The sequence below is a fragment of the Euprymna scolopes genome, chromosome 1 (genome assembly GCF_053919585.1).
Source record: "Euprymna scolopes isolate OS-2025 chromosome 1, ASM5391958v1, whole genome shotgun sequence".
In the NCBI taxonomy this organism is placed as follows: domain Eukaryota; kingdom Metazoa; phylum Mollusca; class Cephalopoda; order Sepiida; family Sepiolidae; genus Euprymna; species Euprymna scolopes.
This window is the reverse complement of record NC_136482.1, coordinates 72,268,061-72,289,932: the sequence shown is the minus strand read 5'-3', so window position 1 is coordinate 72,289,932 and position 21,872 is coordinate 72,268,061. Positions and strand designations below refer to the sequence as shown.

At 30.9% G+C, this 21,872-nt stretch overlaps 1 protein-coding gene across 3 annotated transcripts in view; it reads right to left on the bottom strand.

Moving 5' to 3' along the window:
• Positions 1-21,872, bottom strand: part of LOC145239868 (C2 domain-containing protein 3-like) — a 176,473-nt gene that overhangs the window by 90,648 nt on the left and 63,953 nt on the right. For all 3 annotated transcript variants that reach the window (XM_080103482.1, XM_080103537.1, XM_080103596.1), the window contains exons 15-23: positions 21,197-21,312; positions 19,622-19,740; positions 18,099-18,254; positions 15,823-15,979; positions 9,668-9,879; positions 7,514-7,616; positions 6,212-6,330; positions 5,547-5,648; positions 3,648-3,734 (exon numbers count right to left, since the gene is read on the bottom strand). In XM_080103482.1, the coding sequence (XP_079959608.1) occupies positions 3,648-3,734; positions 5,547-5,648; positions 6,212-6,330; positions 7,514-7,616; positions 9,668-9,879; positions 15,823-15,979; positions 18,099-18,254; positions 19,622-19,740; positions 21,197-21,312 (1,171 nt within the window). The remainder of the gene's footprint in view (positions 1-3,647; positions 3,735-5,546; positions 5,649-6,211; positions 6,331-7,513; positions 7,617-9,667; positions 9,880-15,822; positions 15,980-18,098; positions 18,255-19,621; positions 19,741-21,196; positions 21,313-21,872) is intronic.

Sequence of the window (21,872 nt, the reverse complement as noted above, 5' to 3'; positions counted from 1 at the left end):
CATTTTTTTTATCTCACTGAAACTTATAAAAAACAATACATATTGGTAAACTAGTAGATAAATCAATTTCCTTTTGTGTGATAGGATTTTATGGATTTATAGTGATCTTATAAGACTCTTATTGAAAAATCTGTCCTTGTGGAGAGTAATTCCACCTCTAAGAATTTGACTCACTCAAATTTTTGCTATTAATTCTGAAGGTTTTGTTTGGACAAGATACTTTTGTATGAATTTTAAGACATTAATTGGATATCTGACTCATAATTTCATTACGGACAAAGATTTATTGATGATTTTCAGCCATCGTATAAAAAATAGTTTTTTCTAGCTTAAAAGTGAAAAACTTCATTAATTAATAATTAATTGGTTATAGTCAGCTAACATACTTCCTAACTTCTGGCATAGCGTTACCAGAAGTGGTGACAAGGCAAATTAGTTCCTGCACTTTTATTGTTCTTCAGTATTCCTATTGTGAATTGATTTATTGAAAATAATATAAGAAAAGAACATTATTGAAAAGGATACTATAAAAATGTACAAAATTATACAGATAAAAATAACACAATTAGTCTTTATTTGCACATTTTTAATAGTTCACTACTTTAAAGGATTTTAAAAAGTGTTTTCAATAATTCTTAAAAAATAAAAATAATAATAATTTCAATAATTCTTGATTAAAATATGACTGAAAAACTTTTCAATGATCATTAAATAAAAAAAAAAGATCGGAAAAATGTAATAAAAAGAGTACATGCAGAGAGTAGATATAGGCTTGAGAGAAAAAAGCAACTGAACAGATTTGCCTTATCACCGCTTCCGATAGCACTATGCCGGAAGTTAGGAGGTACATTAGCTGACTATAACCAATTAATTAATGAATACTTATTTTCATTTTAAATAAGTAGACATTTCTTTGTAAATCTAATCTACTATTTTCAAATGGAGGAGAAGCAAGATATTACAATCTTGCTTCTCAAATTTAAAAATATTGATTAATAAAGAAAAAAAAAACATTTAATTTATTAAACATCAAGAAAACATGTTTAGTTTTGTTTTACGAACTTAACTATATTGTAAGTATTAATCAACAAAGAATGATATTCCAATTATAAAAAGAAATTACAAAAAAATCTAAAAAAAATAAAGCCAACAAAATCTAAATTTTATTTATTGGGCATATTTTAGGCTTAATCATAATTAAAACGAAGAGGAAACATGTTCTCAATCAAATAACAGAACTTTCCCTTTCATTTCTGTTACTGGTAAAAATTTGTAGACAAAATTTTAACAAAAAATCATCTTTGTACTTAACTGGTTCAATATATGGTAGCAAATAAATGATTTAAAGTGTAGTATATGTTCTGATACAACACTTTAATATTTCTGTCCTCAGTCACTGGAGAAATCCTTCTAGACTGAAGCAATTTTAATTTTTGTCCCAATGCAGAGTTCTTGTTTTTGGAGAGCTGAATTCTCCACATGAAAAACAATCTCTGTTTTCATGAGGAGAGAAGAAAGTAGAATAGCAAGTAATTAATAACACTCAACTAAATAATCGCTCCCTCCTTTGAAATGAGAATGTATTCTGTAGGCAATTATATGTAAACATACTAAAAAATTTGTCAGAAAAAAATAGACACTTATTTTTAAATTTAGAATAGAGGATCAGGTTCATATATAAATTTATTAAGAAATGATCACCATTTCCTAGTCATTCTAAATTTTTCAGGCTTTTCATTAATTTTTTGTACGACAAACTTTAAGTCCACTAGGTAAGGTAATTAAACCATAATCACTTAAAAACAAGCGTCCCACACAGCCCCAAAAAATAAAACAAAATACACAGAATTTATTTCCTATGATAATTTTTTTTTTGGTTACTTGACCTAAAACACTAGAACAGTTTGGAAATGTAAATTAAACATAAAAAAAAAAGAAACATGTAAAACTGAGCCTTCACTCTAAATTCTAAAATGTTTTCTGTTTTATTTTTCTTCTTGTTAAGTTTCTCATGTGTTCATATATAATTTCCTAAAATTGATAGAATTTTATTTTTGTTTGAGGAGGGGATTTTGCTGAGGGTGATAGACAAAAAAATGTCTAGAATTTTTATTTTAATTTTAATCAAATTTATTGTAACACAATGTAACCCCATATCATATGCCGAGCAGTATCAAATCATCTTGCTTACGGGTTAAGGATTAGGTGTGATAGTGGGATGTTTGAACCAAGGTAAGAGAGCCCAGGTTTCAGGAAAATGATAGAATGTGTTTATGTTGAAAAAAAGTAATGTTTTAATGAAGTACAATAGACATTTGAGTGACACAGTGTCTGAATTAATGTATACAAAAATCGTCGTTATAGTCATCTATAAAATATGAAAAATGAGATTGAAAACAAAAGTTGTTTGTTTTTTGATAACGAAAGATTCATAGATGTGTATCAAGCCAAATGCATGCATGCAGCGGCCTTGCTGTTTTAATAGCGTCATCAACCATGGCTCTCCAAACTGTAGAGCCATGGTAATCTCAGAAAGATAAGTAAAGACAGTAGTTTTCTGTTGCTTTCCATCTTGATTCAGGGCATCTCATTTAATTGGTATTTAATGGCTATGGATTAAATTCAATGCTAATCTGAAATATTCGAATTGCAAATATTAGACTGTGTCCATATTATGCCTTCTAAAATCAAAATAATTCAACGAAATTGAAATTTGAAGAATATTTATTAATTGATGTCTAGGATTGAATCGTATACAGATAAATACATAAACATACTAGCAGGCTGCCTAGTATTGCCTGGTCATAAAATATGCTTAAATATTATATTTTGATTAATGCAGATTTTGTATTTATTAGTATATCATATTGGACCCAGTATATAGTAATGATTAGTAATGATTTAAAAAGTTCAAAAAAAAAAAAAAAAAAAAATGACTCGTGCGACACCACAGAGAATCGAAACAAAAACATTTAGCTTATGATTTACTTTTTTCTTTGACCTTAATGTCCAAGCTATGATGACAGGTTTGCTTCAAGGCTAAAAATTAAAACATGAACTAATACCTATTACATTACACAGGCATATTTATAATGTGGTCATTCGACTTTCACCAGGCAAATTCCAGTTGTTTAAATTTTCACACTTTTGCACTGATTTTCCTAAATATAAACTTTTGCATGGGTTTGAATACCCTATATATTAAGTTTCATGTGTGTAAACCAAAAACTGACAGGAGTTTGGTTGGCAAAATTTTTTAAATAAATATATATACACATACATAAATATATATAGAAAGAGGTTTGTGTTTACTATACCCTTTTTATGCAAATATTACGCAAGTATAAATCATGTAGAATATCTGCATGAATATAATTACACGTAATAGTTAACTAATGATCATCCCATATAAAACCAAACAAACTAATAGAGAATTAATTAAAATGAATGTTTAAAAGAATATGCAAATAGGCTAGATCTTTTGCAGATGAATGCAATTCCCTAACTCATATAGAACAAAGTTGTATTTTCTTTTTAAATAAATAGAAAAAAGGATTTTTAATATGAATATCGCTCCACAAAAAAAAAAACAAATTTATAAGCGTATAGACACACATATCTAACTTTATATAGAGATAAAGTCTTACCTGAGCTTTGAGCAAAGTCGATATGATTCTTTTATTTCTCAAAGATAAGTAAAATTGATGTAAACTCAATTTTACAATTCCAACCAACTGCAAAGAAAATGAAACAATAAAATAATTAACATTAAATTACAATAATTCATACAATCTTGTAAGATAAAAAATAACATTTAAAACAATTGCATATTTACAAAAATGTATTTCATTAGCAATATTCACCCAGCATTGCCAGTTGGTTGGAAATAATTTTAAATTATAATCATGTTTAAAATTTTTGCAATATGAAGTAGTTAAATAAGTAACTATTATCACGGTGGCGTTTTCTTGCTAAAAAAAATATACTATGTTTTATGAAACAAAAATCTATTTTAAAAAAATGGATTTTATTTCTTTGTTTTCAGTTATTTTATGGAAATCACCAATAATTACCCTTAATGACTCTAGATGGAATCAAGGGAAAATTTCAATGTTGTTTTTCGATTCTGTGAAAAATTTAGTCCTTATGGAAACTTAATTGGAATGTCCAAATTGTTAACATATTGATTTCTGGTACTTGTGCATAATTTGAACCAGACTTAACTCAACGTCTGATCGGTGTTGCTCGGAACACAATGTTAACCACTGAGCTTCGCCGATTACGAAAGTGTAACAAATGCTGCTTAAAAAAAAAAAAAAAAAAAAAATATGAAGGTAACATCTAAACATAATAATTTTAACAAAAGAAATAAACAAAACAAAAAATAAACCGAGAAAGAACAGCCTACCATAACAAGTTTTTTTTTTTTTTATTTTTTTTGTAATATGAGTTTTTTTTACTATAATTTTTTTTGTTTGCCCAATGAAAAAGTTTAAAACAAAACAAATAAGCAAAGTTTTGTAGTAACAATTAAAGAAACTTTTTTTTTTCTGGTAATGAGGAGGTTGGGGAAGGGTGTCTATTATGAAAACGGTTTTTAACATGGGGTGGTTGGGGGGGCATAGAATCAAAATGACACTTATCAAGGTAAAGCCGCAAACTGGCATCCAGTTTACAAGCTCTTGCCTAAATAAAGCAATATTCATATACTAGAACGTTCATTTATAAACATACAATTAATTAGAATTCTGGCCTTTCTAAGCACAATAGAAAATTCCAGCTCTCTGGCTTCTGATCTCTATTTAGTTCTAGCTAAACTGCTCAGACAGCAGAGTACTGACTACTCAATTCAATAGTCAATATGTCACATGGGCTACTTTCTCGCACATTTTGTCAGACATTAAATCAAAAGAATGTACAATTTTCAAATAAATAAAAACATTTGATGCCAAGATTAAAACAACATCCTTTCTCTCTGTATCAAAAACCAAATAGAACTTCCATGAACAAAGGTTCTTTCCTAGAACATAGTATCTGTGGAACAAAATACCATGAGGCTGCTTTGTATATGACTAGAATATGGTCTCTTTTAAGTTTGAAGTAAACAAACAATTGGATAGTTTTGAAAACTTAAGTAATCTCAGTTAATCTTCTGCACATTTCAACTATTGTTTCCATTGCGCGGTGATGGTAATATTGTTGGGGGGTAAGACCCACATCATCTTAAGTGACCTTTACATCAGACCTATTTTTAAATTGTTTGTGTTCTCACGTTCTTTTCTATTAAAACATTTTAACATAAATAATTTTATCTGTAAATATTTATTTCACTATGATAACAATCTTTCTGACGTTCTACTTTCACAAATATTAATAACAATCATAATAATCACAGATCAGCACATCTTTCAGTATTGGCCAGCCAATATCTAACAGGTGCTCATTTTTCAACTGACAATCTCTTGAACCCTTATGCTCGAGTAGTTCATGTTAAGCTGTGAGTTTTATTAAAAAAAAAAAAAAAATACTTGTGATTAATGACCAACCTCCTCATCTTGAGCGATCGTCTTCCTGTCCCAAACTTCAATCACAAGATAATTGTTACGCATTCGTTCTAACAGATTGGGAGTAATAAGCACGGGAGAGACCTGCAGAAATAAAACATATGTAATAGCAAACATCTTGAAAAGAATTAAAGCAATTTTATTTCATAGTTAACAATGAAGAAATGTTCATGCAATCTGAATATCTTCACTATTGCATTTCTTACAAACTGCATTGGTTAAACAACATTCAAGTAATTAAATTTTATAGTCAACCAAGGAAATGTTGAATATTTGGCAGGTGACCCCAGGAAGAGAGGCATTCGATGGGTTGCACACACACAAATTCCATTTGAGGAATGCGAGGCTTTCCACCATTGTCTATTGAAATGCATAATTTGACCAGAAATATGTGAGAGGATATCTATCGGTTATAAGGCAGAGACAATAGACAATGGGAAATATTAAACATTCCAGGATGAAAGAATGTTTATATAAATCGACACAATAAAAAACAAGCAAAAGATGGTTACAGAGTGAGGACAAGCTGACAAATTTTTTTCACTGCCAAAACATCCATACCACACCCCCGCCATGCGCTTTACTGATGTCAACACCAGTCATACTAAATCGAAAACTGCAACATTTCATAAGAATAAGAACGTTACCTGTACAAAATTGAATTGTGGATCACTGGTTCCCCAACAGACACTTGAACTTATAGTTTGGTCACACCAAAACATGCGGCACTGGATGTAAATATTCCTCATATTCGATTGCCTCTGACCTGAAATGAAATAAAGAAAACATTTTTGAAAAGATTTATATTTCAGTTTCAGGTATTTTAGAATGATTGTTACATAATGAAAGCCCAAAGTTTGGGCGGAAGAAATAAGTGATACACCAGGTATAGATTAGGGGTTAAAAGAGATGCTCTTAGCAGGAAAATGGAAGTTGAGAGTTTGAAGTTATTTCTAGAATTCTTTAGTCTTCCTAAACTGAGAAAACACTGCCTACAAATAAATTCTTTAAAAAGTTCTTTCGGAAAAAGATCAAGTCAAGACAAAACAGTTGAAGACAGAGAGGGTTTATTGACCTTGAGATTTGGGGTGGAAAGCAGGGGGGGGGGGAGACAGGCTTTTTCAAAACCACATGTTCACACTTTTGTACTTTTAAAAAACTGGCAACTTCTCTAACTCACTCTCTCTTTGATCCATAGGATATCTGATTCATTACTATCAATTCTCACAACTGAGTAAGAACTATTCTTAAGTCCAGTATGCTGACCCTGACTAAATTTTCATTTCCTGTTATTTTCAACTCATATACTAGTGATATTTAATATTTAACACATATTGAAAGAAACTGTTCTCAAAATGAAACAAAACCACAAAATAAGGTTAGCTATTTTATTGGAGCTCCCAAAAAAAGCAATTTCAGTGAATTGTTGTCATATTATGTAATCAAGAAAGATGTAAGAGGAGATGGCATCTCCAGTAACCCGAACACAAATTGCTGACGCTTGGGCAAAGAGCAAAAAATGAATTTCTAACCTAATAGGTTCCACACGATCTGCCAAGCTCAAACCCCCTCTCACTGTAGTTACTACTATTACTGTAGTTTGTATACAAATACTTTCATGGAATATATCCCAATAAATTTACTGTACTTATAACCCTCAACATAAATACCACCAACTAGCAGCAAAATCCCATCTCTTCACTGTAGAGGTCCCTAGATATTCTCCTCTTTATAACTCCTTTCTTCAAACTACTTGTTGGAATTTCATCCTTGCTCCATTTTCCCTGAATGTACAACACGGCAGAAATTTAAATATAATGTGAACTTGCTGTTTAACTCCTCATCCAAGCCTAGAAATCTGGCTCCCATCACAGTAATCCCTAATGTTTTAGTGGCAATATGCCTTATCCAAGGGGAACAAAAGTAATATATAACGATACTGAAATTACCTTGTGAAATTGTTGGATCTTGGACAGCATGTAAAACATTTTGTTGAAGAGTGGAAATTTTTCTGCCCTCCTTAATAATTAACAGAGAATTCAGAGTCAAAGGCTGTAAAAGAAAACAAAGCATTCTAATAAAAATAAATAAAACAAACTTTGTAAACATTTTAAAAATATTGTAAATCTTTAGTTAATAAAACATTGTTAGTTTTCTAACATACACAATATAAAAATTGATGTGATAGTAAACTTCAAAAATGTTGCATAATACATAAAGTAATCTGATATATAAATATGAATCTAATATATGAATATATATGTAATATAAAAATATATAAATATATTATATATGTAATATAAAAATATATAAATATATTATATATGTAATATAAAAATATATAAATATATTATATATGTAATATATAAATATATAAATATATTATATATGTAATATATAAATATATAAATATATTATATATGTAATATATGAATATATTATATATGTAATATATAAATATATTATATATGTAATATATAAATATATATTGTATATGTAATACAAAAATATATAAATATATTATATATGTAATATAAAAATATATAAATATATTATATATGTAATATAAAAATATATAAATATATATGTAATATAAAAATATATAAATATATTATATATGTAATATAAAAATATATAAATATATTATATATGTAATATATAAATATATTATATATGTAATTCTGTGTATGTGTTTGCTTAAAGATTAACACACACACACAAGATACAATTAAATCATCAGATTCATTGTCATCTCAAACTGGTTATGATAAAATATATTGTAATTCTTACTGTGTGTATGCATATGCCCAGTTAAAAGCCAGAAACTTCATAATATTAGATTCTGTATGACTATGACCTAGTTATGATACAAAAATACTATAAATATAATATTGAATTCTGTGCATGCATGTGTATACTCAACTAAAAGTCAGAAACTTTACAAGATTAGATTCAGTATGACCTTGACATAATTATGGTAAAAAATACTGTAATATCCATTCCCTTGAGTTCACCAGAAAAGCAAATTGGTGCATGCATGATAAAAAAAATATCACTTTTTTTATTTGTAGATTGTTCTCATTAAGACGTTAATGGTAGAAGTGTTAATTAATTATTGTTATTCTTAGTTCTTATCACTTCTGAAGGATTGAACCTTCAACTTCCAGTCACTTAGAACTAATTGCTGATCAACACCATTGTTACACAATGGTAAAAACGTTACCAAGATTAGAATATTAATCCAAATTATTGGTAGTGTTTGAAAAATAAAAACTAAATCAAACAGTCGGTTTTCTTTTTCTTCATTTCCATTATATTGAACCACTGCGAGAGAGAGAGAGAGAGAGAGAGAGAGAGAGACAGACAGAAAAAGAGAGGGAAAAATCCTGAAATCATGATTACTCATACTTTCTTCTTATTTTTAATTCTTATTGGTTCTGAATATCCGATCAAAGTCCTTTTTCATTCTAGCCTTTTCAAAATTTAATCTTTTCTTCTTCTGTTAACTGCTTTTAAACAAGTTTTTTTTTTGTTTCTATTAAATACTAGCAAGGTTACTCACTGCTGCTTGGGTGAGGTAGAGAGTTGGCAATAATATCAAATGCAAAAGTATATTAAACATGAAGGAGTAACAAATCTACTTTCTAGTTTTTAAATCAATGGAAACATTTTTCAAAGGAGCGAGTTCTGCCCTTTTGCTCTTCTAAAAAATAAATCAAAGATACACTTCTTATAATGTCTACACTACAAAATTTCATAAAATCCTGTCCTCTAGTTATTCTTCCTATAGATCTTAAGTACAAACTTACAAATGTTCATCTTTATTATATACTGTCTTTGTATCCCTATTTATTGCCTCTCCATGAGATACAAAATCAGTTTTGAATGTGTGAAAAATTCAGATCCCCAAAGGGACACTGGATTTAAACAAAAATTTAAATTGTCCCAGTCTAGAAGGATTTTTTTACTAACCACGGACAAACCAGATAAAGTATTATATCAAAACAGATGCTACATTGATTTTAGCCAAACAAATTTACCTTTTAAATCCTCTATTAAGATGCCCACCTATACATTTCTAATCTAAAGCACAAGTACCTTACCTCTAAATCCTCAGGATTTTGGTATGAGTTAAAAGGCGTTTGATGCACATTGGCCACTCTTTGATATGCAGCAGATTTAAACTTATCTGGATAGATTGGAAGAGATGACTTGGATTCCATATTGTGATTGGTTTCAGTAATTTCATTACGGTCATTAGTCAAATATTCTGCTGTATCAATTGGCATGTCAGTATCATGTGCAGATGCTTTTTCTGGAATAAACAAAAACATTTAGAACAGATGACAATATAGGTAAAGTTTATTGCATGCTCAATGGTATATAAACCTCGTTTTGGGTTAAGGTTATTTAATGGAGAATCAATACTGTAAATGCAAATATTAAAAAAAAAAAAAAAAAAAAAAAAAAAAAAAATTGTTTTAAGTTTTTTTTTTTTTTTTTTTTTAACTGAGTCAGCACTCAACAAAGCCAAAAGTCACTGAAAGCACCCAAGAATAAGGATTAGAATAAGATGGCTGAATTATCAGTTCAATGATAAATATTATGAGAGAATTATAAATGATAAGTGGAATTAACCAAATTATGAGAACGGTTTCTGACAAGTACTTGTTGACATTGGATTCGAAGATGATAATGTTGTAGTCTGTAGGTAAATAGTTCAATGGTAATGTGTTCCAAAGATAAGAAGTCCTGGGAAAGAAACTGTTAATGGAAATTCAATTTGATGTTATGTACATAAAACAAGAAAGGAAAGTTCTTTTTAGTTGTCGTAACAAGACTATTTATTGTGAATATCTTACAAGGAAGAATCAAAAGATAGAAACTCAGTCAAGCAACTTTCATGGAAATAACAAGAAAAGCTAACAATAACTTTCTATGAGACTAAGGGACAGAAGAGACCATCCCCTAGATTGTGAAGTCAATTTTGAATTATGTCAAAGCAAGAAAAACTGCTTTAAGCTGCACAAATGGGGGTTATGATATTGGAATTCATAAGTAAATGTGTGAGTGGACATAAATAAAAAGGAGAGTAAAAAGTGGACTTGGGTTTAATTTCAGCAACCTCATAACTGTTGCTGCTCTTATTTTTGTCCTTTAATCCTTACATTTGCTAAACAAGGTTTCTGAAAAAGAGGAAAGAATTGCTGTGTTCCAAATTAGAATCTAGTCATTTATCGATGGCTAATTTTTGACTTTGAAGTAGTATTTCTTTTTCAGTTTCTTACATCAAGTGGCTTTATACCTTGTCTGAAGCAATTTTCACAATAAAGTAAATAAATAAAATAACTGAGAGGTACTGTTTCAATGAAATCACTTCCAATCTGTTTTATGATAAGGAAGAAAAATTAAAAGGAAAGCAACTGACAAGCTGACGGGGGAAGTGGTAAGAAAAACTTTTATTAATGAAAAGTTAAAGCCATTTAACCCATACCTTCTTTCCTAATTAATTTTTTTGCCCAAATTGCCATAGCACTCCCGCCAATCTATAATATAAATCTCATTCATCGGTTTCTGTGTGTGTATATATGTTTGTATGTCTCACTAAAACTTTCAACACACGCGACTAACACTGACAAAATTGGTATCGTTTGAAAGCTCAGTCCCATGGCTGATAAATATCCAAACATTAGCCAAAAATGTTCATTCTTTCACTGTTAACTAGACCATTTTCTACAAGGAGGGGGTCACTTTTTTCGTCGACATTTTTGCAAAGTCATTCACAAGTCGTGTGGGTGAGATGACTAAATGGTTTCTTTTTCTTTTCACCTCCTTTTCCTCTTAGCGTTACAAGTTCGAGTCTGACTATTGCAGCTAATTTTTTTTTTTTGTGCTCACACAAGTACTCACAGGTATTTATTTTTTATAGAGACTTTGGTCGCTCAATACCCATACTATTTTTTTCCTTTTCTTTTTTTGCCTTAAAATTTTGCTTTCACTTCTGGCTGATGGCACCCAAACAATGCCTTGCCCCCATTGTTTCAATTTTTTAAAAATTAAAAGCAGATCTTGAGCAACCTACCTCCCATTTCCAATTTTTTTTTTTAATCACCAGACAATGTTAATCTATCTATATATATAAAAGGCAAAATGTGTGTAACCATTTCGTGTATGTCTCGCAAAGGCTTCTTTCGCACACGCTCCCGGGGTCGTTACGATCACTTACAACTGTTTATATAGCCCCTAGATAATAATATCTACGATTTGAGAATGCGGGTCGCCTCTACATTTATTTACGTCGACTTTTATGAGATTCGCACTATTTCGCTCTATCCCCCGTTTGTCCTGCTTTTTAGTATAAATAAAGTGAAACTAAATTCAAACCGTGCGGTTCTCGTCATTGCACCGGGAAACGTCCAGAAGCAATCAGCTTTGATCAATGTGGGGACAAACTCCTCTTATATCAGACAATTGCTATTCAATCTGGACAATGGGGAGCTGGTTTCCTCCTCCCCAATATCTTTGGGGAAAAAAAAACAGTCAAATTTGGGTTAGCAAAAGTTACTGCGTGACTTCTATTTGACCTCATTATTTAAGTCAAATACAAGCAGCAGAGTTAACTTTTATTGCCCCCACCTGTTTTTAATACTTAAATAAATAAATTCAAACATTTTCCGTTGTATGTTGCCATGGCCCAGTGGTTAACGTTGCACGTTTTTTTTTTTTTTCACACTTTCATTTCCAACTTTGCCTCAAGGGTTCGGGTTCGATCCTCATACTCACCTACCAAAACTTTTTTTTTTACCCCCCCCCTCCGGAGTTTTGATTTACCCAAAACTACACACACCTCAAAACACCCGGGCATCGCCGGGTATCCCCCGCTAGTATATATATAAAAGGCAAAAGTGGCACGCGCGTTTTTGTATGTCCAGCAAAGGCTTTTTTTTTGGGGGGGGGGAAGGGGGTTTCGAGAGGGTTACTATTTTTTACAACTTTTTATATACCCACTAGATCATAATATCTACGATTTGCGAAGGGACGTCGTGTCTACATTTATTTTGATCGACTTTTATGAAATTCACGCTATTCCATCCTCTCGCGTGGTTGTTGGTCTTTTTCATATAAATAAAGTGAAACTCACCAATGCAAAAGGTGTCAGCAGCCTTTCGTGCCGGGATGTCTTGAAAGCAATTAGCTTTGATTAATGTGGGGAAAACCCTTCATATCAGACAATTGCTATTCATTTGAGAATTCCCCTCTTTTGGGGGAGCTTGGTTTCCCCAACATAGTGGGGAAACAAATAAATGAAACAGCGGAAAGCTTAACTGGCCTTCAGTCAATGTTCATTTCTGCATTTACCTAGCAAGTCAACTTTTTGATTGACATCGATAAATTTCAATGCTTTTCACTTCCTATAGCCTTCTATCGTAGCAGTAAGATCTCACGTTTTCTTTCACTTTCTTTTCCGCCTTTGGGTTCATCACAGGTTTGAGCCTCCCTCCCTACTAACACTTTTTTTTCTATTACACCTCCAAACACCCAGGCAACGCCGGGTACCCCCGCTAGTCTAATATATAAAAGGCAAAATGTGTGTGTATGCCTGTTTGTGTGTGTGTGTGTGTGTGATTGTGTGTGTGTGGCTGCCAAAAACTTCTGACAGACACATTGGAATGTGACAAAATTGGTATTGTTTCGAAGATCCATGTCTCGGATGACAAATATTGAAAAATTGGCCAAAAAGATTAATTTTTTTCACCATCAACTGGGCAGTTATTTGCAAGGAGGGGTCACTTTTTACCGTCAACATTTTTGCAAGTCATGCAAACCTTGTGTCAACGAGGTCGCATAAAACATGTTATTTCGAACACCCATGACGTCACAATCGCGCTGTGCACATCGATAAGATCATTTGCTTTTTTTCACCTCCTTTTCCTCTTGCGCATTATGAGCTCAAGCCTGCCTACTATTCCTAATTTTTTTTTTTTTTGCGCTCACACTGGTTCTTGCTATTTTTTCTTTGCTCAACCAACTCCCTTACACACCCCTCCACACACAGGCTAGTCTCCCATATGTGGAAAGAGCACAGGAATAAGAAAATTGGTACAATGATGGAGGAACTGCCTGGGAGTTATTACTTCCCAAAGTTGGGTCATCAATTTTGACATGTATCTTCAGTATAAATACAGAATTGATAATTATATGAATGCTAATCTAAATATCAGCATTCACACTGATTATTTCATTTTATCTTTATTCATGAAAATGTGCATGCGAGTCTAACAATCATCATCATATTTGGTTTAATATCTGATTTACATGATGGCATGTGTTGAACAGCTTTTAGTAGGGAATCAATTAGGTTTGAAGGACCCCAGAATATAAATAAAATGAAAAAGATGACTTTGCGTCTACACCAGTTGACTGTTGAAGCACATAGCATCTGTAAACAAACATATAATAAAACTAATAAAACCAAGTTTTTGTTTTTTTTTGTACAAGATCAATTTTTTAATATAGGAAAAGGTTTATTTTTTCTGGGGTCCTTGAAACCTAATTGATCCTTAGCAGGTATGCCAAACTGGTCTATTTATGCTGCAAAGATAGGTAAAAACAGTGGAAATTTTTGTAAAATTTTACTATATTTCAATTATTTTTCACATTATCTATATAAAATTAGTCTATAAATACAATTTAATCTTTCCTCTTTCTAATGATATGATTTTTCTTCTTGTATGATAATTATTTTTTTTTTTGCAGGTTGATTTGAATTATGTAACTATTTTAATGACAAATGTGTTTAATTCTGCTTTCCTTAACATATTTTTAATCCTGTTTTAACTTCTGTGCTGTTCACACTGTTAATTAATCCACTTCGAAAAATCATTCTGTCTCATAAAAGAAAGGTTACTCTTCAATTTGGTGATCAAAGTATGAAATTCAAAGTAAATTTTTATAAATGATTTCTAAGTTGACAACTTGGGTGAATAAAATTTTACAGTTAACTTGAAAAATAATGTGTGTAAACATGTCTCCTCGCCCAAGCACAGGTAAAAATAACTCCATTTTCCCCTTCAGTGATTGTCATTAATAATATCAAAAGTTGATTTTTTCTCTCTTTTCCCTATTTTCTTTATCTTTCTCTCTCTGCCTTCTTTTTTATTTCATTCATTGTATCATTTCTTTTTGTGCAACACATATCCTCAACCTGGGCAGATTTCACTTCCATACATCATCACAACGCATACACATAGCTGATAGATGCTTCCCTTGATTGAAAGTTATAACTAGGGCTAGGGCATATTCTTTTCATTGGTTTTGACATATCCGACACAGATAAAATTAATCAACCACATCACTCTACATAAAAGCATATAAGATATCAATGGATATATACCTGAGAATCAAAACAAGGAAAAGAATATGCTGTTCTCATAGTCCTAGTTATAAAACTCTGCTCATTAGTAATGGCAAAGCTTCTCTAACTATTGCAATCAGACTAGCATCAACTCCTACCTGTGCTCTAGTGGTATCACCAAAGTCATAAAACCTGCAACAGTATGGTATCAGTTGATAATCTACTTAAGTCTTTGCTATTCAAAATTTATATATAACAATGTGGTTTTCACTTTTCTTAAGAGTAGTATTTGCAATCACCAAGTCTAGATCAAATTCTAAGATTCTTTTTTCAGTATTACTATCACCATATCCGTTTCCTCTATGAACTCTCAAAACCATTACAGATCTTTCCAACATGACCATTCAAATCTTGTGCCAAAGCAAATACTAATCACCAATCTTACTAGTTACCACAATGAAGCTGGTCATAAAACTTATCTTATAAATCTTCACTCAAGCCACATTCTGATATATAAACAGATATTGCTGTGAAAATTCAACAGTACATTTCAATCGCATGTATTTAATTTTAACACCTTACTGCTGCTTCACAGTATCTGACCATTAGAAGTGTCCCTCGACTGTCATCAATTGATTAATGCTGGTCATGGACATTTCTGATGATTGGTGATACTGTTAAACTGCAGCAAAGTGTTAAATCTAAGTACATTATATTATGATTTAGCATTGATATAGCTCTATAAGATATAAAACCTTTTATCTTTTTCAAGATCTGATGTCCTCATTCGGTTCAGCTCTGATTGTGAGAGGTTAGTTTTTCTTCTATCTTTAAACAAACAAGAAAAACTAAGACATAAAATAAAGTTACAAAAACAGATAATGAAACAATAAAATCTAAAACCTGTTTCAAGTGAAAATTGTTCTGTTTGTTTCTTGATTGGATTTGAGGAAGATGCAACAATGGGGATGATTTTACTTTTCCCATTCAACTCAGCAATTCTTGTTCTTGATAAAGCTGAACCAAAGTCTGCAGTATCTGATCCAATGCCAACAGAAACCTGAAAAGTAGCAATATCAACAAACATTATTGGTTTGGGGTGGGAAGCAGAAAGATATCAAAGTTTCTTATTGGTCAAACTGAAAAATCTGTAGTTGTGCAATTTTATTAAGCAGGATGCAGGTTTTGAACCTGGGTTGTCTGAAGAGAGATTTGAAATCCAAATAAAAACAACAGAAAAACAAAGAATTATTTTCGGAAGAAATAAACAGAGCAAGAACATCCCTTGTCCATGATATCAATAGGTTAAAAAATAAGATCAACAAAAGAATCGTATTGTCTAAAAAGGTTGCGATCAGGAATCGAGTTACAGGTATTCTGGCAAAGCCGACATTGAATGATATAAACAAAAGTTATTTAACAGGTTGCCTGGCAAAAAAAGAAGTCTGACAAACAGAGAGACTTGTGGAGAAGAAATACACCAATATGACAAAACGGATGCAGGTTCAAGCCTTGTTTTGTTTTTTTTGTAAATTAATTTAACCAAGAAACAAAAGCACTTTTATTAACAACAAAAAAGAACCGTATTGCTTGTTACACCAAAAGGAGCAACTTTTGTTCTGACAAGAAATGAGAAAGTTAATTAGATTATTTTCCTTGCATCTGTCACTCTGACTGCACTGTATTACAGTAATAGTTGTAGCCTAAGAATGTCAGTGTAAGGTATTTGTTTCCAAGAATAGCTTACATAAAGAAATCATAGATCCACAGATTAAAGGCCAAGTTATGACACATACATAGACCCCCCCCCCCCGGAAATAAGGAAATATCTCTTTCCTCTCTGGTCATAATTGTAAACAGATGCCTATTTTTCATGCACTCCAGTATGTTTCACAGAAACACTTTCACATAGGGATGTTGGCAACTCTCATGTGGTCTATCCTATAAGTACTCAATGTCTTTCTAGAAAGCATTCCAAGTAGAAAGATATTAAGGAAACAAATGCCAATAATACAGTAGAACCCCAGAAAAGGGTGGCTCTAAGATACGTTTTTTTCAGGTTACAATGTGGAATACAATGTTTTTCCGGCCCTTGGTTATGGTATTTGCCCTGCCTTACAGTGTTATTTATAATGTTATTTGATTATATACATGTGTATTATATACTGTATTTTGTTACTAATTTTTAATGCCGTATCCTGGGGTTCTACTGTAATCTGATTCATATGAAATGAGTGAATGATGCTCAACAAGTATTTTGCTTTTATTATCACGTTTTGATTTTTGATAATTTATTAAAACTTCATTCTGAGTTTATACTTGTTTTTACCTTGCTACCATATGTATGCCTTCCAAAATAATATGATGAAAGTAATGTGTGAATTGAAGTTAATGCGCCATATTTTAGTAAAGACTAAACTTGCACTCATATTTTTGTAGTTAAATGGAAAGTTTTACAGCATTATGAATACACAAAGATCAACAAGTGATGTAAGAAAGGTATGTTTAGAAGGTACAGTGAAAGAGTGCAGAAAAAGATGCACAAGATAAACAAGATGGCACAATAACATATGTTCTTAAACTTTTAGATAATCAGTCATCTAAACAATGTAGTAAAGGTCAGATCAGTTTGAAGACAGTTAACACAGATCATATTCTGTGGTACGCGGGGGAAAAAAATTGAAGATGTTAACACTTGCACTAATAACTTGTATTTTTTATTTTGCTTAATTTTTGCCAAGCAATATTGTCTATGTTCATGTAGATTAGTGATGTTTTAAACCAACACATTTCAGATGAAAACATATGTACTTATGTGTCATGTTGAAATTAGTATAAATTTTAAAAATTACAAAAAAAATAATCCAATGAAAAAATAATTATGAGTAAAAATATAACTTACAAGTTCTCGAGTTTTATCTTATGTTTTATTGCGGAAGAGTTGTGTGATTAATTCAGTAATATAATTGACTTATCTCCTTTGACTTAAATTGACTTCAAGATCTGCCATTTTTTAAACATAAAATGTTAGAATATAATTGTGGTTGACTTTTTGTTAAAAATACATCTAGCACATCTACTGGATCAAATGATGTACTGTTATTGAAAATTAAATCTTATTTAAATTAGTGAAAGTATGAAAAAAAAAAAAAAAAGAAAAAATAGATAACTTCACTGACCTTAAGATGTCCGAGTTGTGAAGAGGTGTTGCTACTGCTACAAGCCAATCCAGATTGTTTTCCTGGCTTGCAAACAAGTAGATTTGTTTTTAGGCAAAGATTTTCAGCTTTTAAAATTGACTTCAGAGGAAGTTGGCTACATCCAATCAAAGAAGGCTATAAGAAACAATAAAATCATGCAACTAAATGTCTCTTGAATGTATAGTTCATTTAATGCTTTACGAAAATAAATAGGGATATTTTCCTTTTTAATATCTAATTTTAAATCATTAAATTATTTTATCTGAGTGATCACGGTCATTAAACTTATAAAAGAGTTATTTTTCCTATGTAATAGCTATTTGTAGTTTAGGTTAGAAATACAAATTTTGACATTTTAAATGAAGGATTTATAAAGTAAACTAATATTACAAGAATGACTCTGAGTTACAAGATTTTCTTTTATAATAATTTGTAAGAAAAAGATTTTTAAAAAAGAAAAAACAAAGCTTTTCTTTGAACAATTTATATGAATATATGTTTTGCATACATAGTTTAATGTATATGACCAGAAGTAAGAACTGTAAATTGGTCCTTTTGTTGAAAGGAATTAAGTAGAGTAAATATGTGCCAGCTACCATTAGTTCTTTCTTCTTTGAAAAGTTTTAAATTAGAAAATGATGATGGTCATATTCAAAGTGTCTATTGTACAGGTGGCAGGAGAGTAAAAGCATCTGGTACTCTTAAAACCCAACAATCTCAGTTGTAAAAAGACATTATTCATAGGACATTTTACAAAGAGGGTACCATCATTACTCTAAAAAACACTACTCTTAGATTACATTGCTTTTAGGAAACATTACTCACAAAAGGAAATTTCACAGCAAGTGGGAATATTAATCTTAGAAAACATTACTCTAAAAACGAAAATTTTACAGAGAGCATAGGAGCATTACTCTTAGAAAGACACTACTCCTTGTTATTTGTAATTGTCTTTATTTTTAATTATTGACCCTCAGCCACCATGTTTTATTATCTAGTTGGGAAAAAAATAAAAAGGATAAAGAAGGTTTTGATTATTTGAAGAATCAGATTGAATATGATTGGAAATGAACTCAGAGATACTAGAACATGACAGATCAGGCCTCTTTAATCTCTCATCCAGCCAAAGCAAGAGCCAAAGTGGAGGAATGGCTCAGTTTCCAGGATCCTGTCCTAAGGCATCATTTTCAGGATAAAGAAGTGTATCCCTTTGCATGCAGTTGCAATCGGAAAAATTGTGGCCCTGCCAGCAGTGCAAGTATTGTTTTGTTCATAATTTAATTGAAAGTTAAAAAACAAAGATCAATGTTAAGTTCAAATGTGTCTTTTTTTATTGTTGCTCAATCTAGGGTACCTCAAATTGATTCGATCCGATTTTTTAACAAAATGGAATTGCAATTTGTTTCTAAAATCCAATTTATACATTTCTTATATTATTCCAATCCTGAGTTGTAAATTATTTACAATTGGATGAAAATTAAAATTCTAGAAGAACCACTTACATTCTTTTGTTCAGTTGTTCTTGAATATATTTTAAAATTAATGACTGATTTCCACCAGTTTTCAAAAGATTTCCCATCAAACAAAAGAGGAAACACCGACTGATGACTGAAATTGATAGCTAAAAAATAAAAGAAAATATAAGAAAAATTAAAAGAACAAAAATGGAAGATAAAATTTATTTGTTTTATTTAAAAATTAATTTAAGTATTCTACGAACCAGATTACTAAATTGTTACTACATTGTAATTAAAGGATTCACTGTTATTAATAAATGCCACATTGTTGCAAGTATGTATCATTAGACATTCCAAGGTACTTTAAACTACATTAGCCTGTATAATTTACTGTTAAAAATATTCCTTTCTGTTCTGCTGGCATACTTTCCAGTTGACTACAATATGGGCAATATGGGCGTTTTCAAGTCCAATATAAACAAGTTCTTCTTATTGAGTTGTCCCCTTAAATAATCAAATTATATGAAATTCCCACTACTAACAATTACTATGCTGTTGTCCCAATGATTACCGTACACTTATTAACCCTTATCTCCAAGTGGCCTTCGGGCCTTGATAAGTAGCAACTCCCTTGTAAAAAAAAAAAAAAAAAAAAAAAAAAAATGTTTGTAATGGTAAATATTAAGAAATAATTATTGCTTCTTTCTAAAATATAACTGTCTTTGTAAGTTAAATAATATTTGAATAATAAAACGAATATTGCAATTCTTTTTTAAATGCATAAATATTCTGTCTTCTTACCATAAAAATAATTACAAGCTAAATATTTTTCAAATGTCTCTTTTTGAAATGTATTTATTTAAAATTGCATTTTTTGTTGTTGGCTGATATAATTTGATTTTGGAACAATTCATTTTAAAATGGGTAAAGTTAATTGTTTACCTTAGCTGTATCAGATTAATCACCAATTACCATCTTTGCTGATCAGATGATCTCATTTTATTGTGTGAGTGAGTGTGTAATAATGTATGATGAACATGAAATGCCTTAGCATTTTATTGTGTATGATAATGTGTCTGCCATAAAATTTCTGTATTATAAGGGAATGTAAATATCTTGCATGTTAAATACAAAACTGCATTCTATCTACTTTGGATTGTAAAACAATATTTCAACTGTTCTTTCGACTTATCTTCAACATTGACATTGTAGTAAGATGAGATGTGATTGTGCAAAGATATAACGTTAAAATCGGAATTTTCGACAAAGCTAGAGGAAAGCAAAATCAGAATAATTAAAGAGAAATCATAAAATTAAAAATTTTTTAGGATATTATGTCACAAACAGAAGTTACCAGAGACACATAGTGGTTAAGCTGATAAAATCTTTCTCTTTTTTCAGAACTATGAGGGGAAAGTAGGTGTGTTTCAGACAGCTTCCCACTGCTATGGCAAAGGAGTTGAGAGTGGTGAGACCCATAGGGTATTATGCATGTAGAGTAGAAAATAAAACCCATTAATGCAAATGCTTTAAGGGGTTTTCTTTTCTACTATTTTAAACCCCAAATGGTTGTGCTTTGTCATTATTAACAGATGCTAAGTATGTGCAGCGGGTACTTACTATTTTCTGTAACTTTTTTAGCAACGGCTCTTGTAACTTCAGTTGCCATGGTATTTGGTACATCCTTATCTCTTGCAGCAGCCACCACAGGGAATTGATACTCCAAAAAATATGAACTATAAAAAACAAATTAAATAATCACATTTAGCATTTCCCAAGATTATGTCTTTTAAATGTGTTGACAAGTTTAAAAGCATCTTCTACGATATATAAAACCCTGCTCAAAAGTTATATCGATAATGAAAATGATGCTAAAATAAACAAAAACAAAAAAAAGAAGAATACTGTGGATTCTAATCTATCTATATATCTATAAAAGTGAACGTATCTCTGTGTGTGTGTCTGTGTACATTTCCCTACGCAATAACTCTGTCAATTTTAAGTCAACAGATTCAAAATTTGATATACAGGCTACTGAGATTTGGGAAAATCTTTATGATCGGTTTTCGGCCAGAAATTTGGCTGTTAAGGGTTCAACGTTCAACGATTTGATCTTTGAGAACTCTACCAAACTTCTGACAATTTTGGGTCCAAACACTTGAAATTTTAGATATAGGTTCCTTGGACATGGATCTAACTTAATAACTTGATTTGAGCTCAAAACAACGAATGTTAAGGGGTCATAATAGGGGTCAAAATTAAAAAAATTGACTTTTTTTTTTTTTGCTCAACATAC